The sequence below is a fragment of the Nelumbo lutea genome, chromosome 1 (assembly GCF_056320005.1).
Source record: "Nelumbo lutea isolate HS-2025 chromosome 1, American lotus-T2T, whole genome shotgun sequence".
Lineage (NCBI taxonomy): Eukaryota > Viridiplantae > Streptophyta > Magnoliopsida > Proteales > Nelumbonaceae > Nelumbo > Nelumbo lutea.
In genome coordinates, this window is record NC_142684.1 from 175,007,149 (window position 1) to 175,009,950 (window position 2,802).

A 2,802-nucleotide genomic window follows, 5' to 3' on the forward strand; every position below is an offset into this window, starting at 1 on the left:
TTCCCTTTAAAAATGAAAACAGAGTTCAAAAAAATGTTTTTTTTTTGCTGATTTGTCAATTCCCAAAAAAACAAAAACATTGATGTTGTAGAAGGCCCCCTTAATTACTGAATAATGAATTACCTTCTAAATACACGTTTTCCATTAGTTGATCAGCTTGCTCCAATCATCTAAACTATTGTTAATTTGTTATTGTTGTTTTTTATTTGCCACTCTTTCCTCTTATTCCATAGGCTTCATTTCATGGTTTTCAAAATCAGACTGGATCGGACGGTTAGATCGGAAAAACTGGGAATCAGTCAGGTGGCTGATTTCATTTTTCCTCAAAATCGGGATATCTCAAAAAAACCATTAATTTTGGTCAGCAAATCGCTGACCCGGGCAATTAACCATTCGAACCGTTCAAACAGTTTTAACCGATTTTTATTTTTTTAAGTTTTTTGTCAGAACGGGCTGACCCCTGACCGATTCGGTCTCCGAGTCGGTTTTAAAAGCCATGCTTCATTTATCCGAATCTTCGCATATCTTGAAGAGATAGAGATGTATGCAGTCCAGTGACTGTGACTCAGTGAGGGAGAAAACATACATCTTTTTTTTTTTTTTTTTAATAGAGAGATAAAGCGTATGTCAAACCAGTAACAAGAGAAAACCAGGGTGCCGTTGATTTACATTAATTAGCCTTATTAAATTGCAAGATTAAAAGTATTCATTTTATAACAAGGAAAACTTGAAATGAGGGCCAGGACTCAGGAGGCCCACCTCATGCCAAACGATCACCCAAGGCATTTATTCATAAGAAACGACAACACATTATATCACATACCGATTACTGACAAGAGACACCCCACTAGGCACTAGTCACTACTCACTAGATCCAGAAATAATAAAAATATTGAACAACTCCTCCTACGCATTGGATGTGAAGTTGAAGTTGGAGCATGTGGTCTGTCTGAAGAGCAGCGAAGAGCTAAATCCCAGCCTCGACGTAGCCAGATCGAACTGAAGAAGGTTGTCTTCCAGCTGATGCCCACCTATCACGATTGAGGTCCTTGGGTTCGACCCACCATTCACGATCCCCAAACACAAGACATCGTTACTGACCTGCACCATCGAATTGGCCCCGAAGATCCTCCAGAATGTGCTCTGGTTCTGCAGCACCAGATCGATTGTTGGCACGGCCGGCCCCACTCTTGTGCTTGAGATGTTCTTTGAGCTAAAGCACACCCCAAATGGTGCAACCGCTGCCACCCTGGTGATGCCCATGGAAGAGGCCTCCTGTATGAAAGCCTCGGTGACGGCTTTGTAAATCGAGCTCTCCATTACCGTGTAGGGGTTCACGGTGCTGATTTTTGTCCCGCCCACGCCACTGTTGTCGATGGACAGCAAGGTCGAGTTCAAGGATACAGCTTTCTCGTTGATCTTGATAGATTTCACGCCAATAAAGTACTCGGTCGAGGCCTCGCCTTGGGAGAAAGCAGATGCTGTACTAACAGGGTTGAGGATGAGCGGGGTGTAGATGAGCGAGCTTGAGATGTCGATGTTAGGCAGCATGACATAGGGGCCACCACCAAAGAATATGACACCTTTGGATGTCGTGGACGACGTCAAACAGATGGCGAACTTCCTGTTGAAGCTAAACGCTGCAGCAAACTGGGAGGGCAATGCAATTCGTGTGCGACCCAGTCCGGCCATTCCGACAACGCCGCTAGCAAGGCCTTCTAAGAGGAAGGTAGGCGCACATGTGAAGAGGAAGCGCGGGACAGTGACCACCCGGCCGGGGTTTTTCCCGTCGGTGGACTGGATGGAGACAACATCTTGGGTTAGCTCTCCACTGGTGGCAGTGTTAGTCACTGTGTTGTCGGGCAATAAACCACATGTGTTGTTGTTGCAACCAGGCCTAGGAGCAGAGTTGCAATCCCCACAAGAAGTGGACTTGGCGAGCGAGCACTGGGCGGAGCCACAACGGGCAGGGAGGTAGGAAGAAGAGACGTAACCTTGGTCGCAATCAACCCATAGGAACTGGCCTCCAACATCAACGACAAGATTTATGGCAACAAGTGGTGTCCTCTGATTGAGTTGGGTGAGGTATTGGAGAGTGGAAGCATCTTTGGTGACCGGAAGAACAAGGGCTTTCGGACGGAAGGATTGTTGGGCTTGGGAGACGGAGACGAGGAAGAGAAGAAGAGAAGAGAGTAGAAGGAAGTGGAGGGAGGAAGCCATGGGAAGTGATGTGGGTAGGTTGGAGATGGTGATCGAGGTGAGAACTACTGAGAAAGCAGTGGAAGGCCACCCCTCCTTTTATAGTTTCTCGTAGCCGCCTGCGCCAGGTCAGCCAATCCAGAGAGCTAAAGCTGGAGGCCTTCAAAATTGACCTTGACCTGAATCTGAGAACGCCATCTTGATCTTGTTGTTTTAAAATATCGTGTATTTCCATTCATAATTTAATATGTGACAAGTGTCCATAGACTTTGGTTTTGGTAGAATATATCCTGACTGATAGAACAACAGAGCGCTCTATTTGTGTAGAGAAAAACAGAGAACCATCTCGAGAGTGAGGGAGGGAGGGAGGAGACGTGCGTGTTAGCGCGTTGGCATCAAGAATCAAAACCAAAAGTGTAATAGTATATAACGCCCGTTCCCGGTCCTTTTCTATTCTTTTCCCTTTTGCCAAATATAAAGTTTATGAATAAATAATGTGTTTAGCTTAAAACATGCATATAGTAATTAGTTTTGTTTTTAAATAAATAAACTTTTGTTAAAGTTATGAGTGTGTGTAAACCATCCAATTCCAATTCCAAACCC

The 2,802-nt window shown here is 44.9% G+C and overlaps 1 protein-coding gene across 1 annotated transcript; it reads right to left on the reverse strand.

Moving 5' to 3' along the window:
* Positions 1 to 688: 688 nt before the first annotated feature.
* LOC148879345 (putative aspartic proteinase GIP2) lies at positions 689 to 2,581 on the reverse strand. Its single transcript, XM_088960862.1, has one exon. The coding sequence runs from the start codon at positions 2,218 to 2,220 to the stop codon at positions 907 to 909; it is 1,314 nt and encodes a 437-aa protein (XP_088816988.1). The 5' UTR covers positions 2,221 to 2,581; the 3' UTR covers positions 689 to 906.
* Between the last annotated feature and the right edge of the window lie 221 nt (positions 2,582 to 2,802).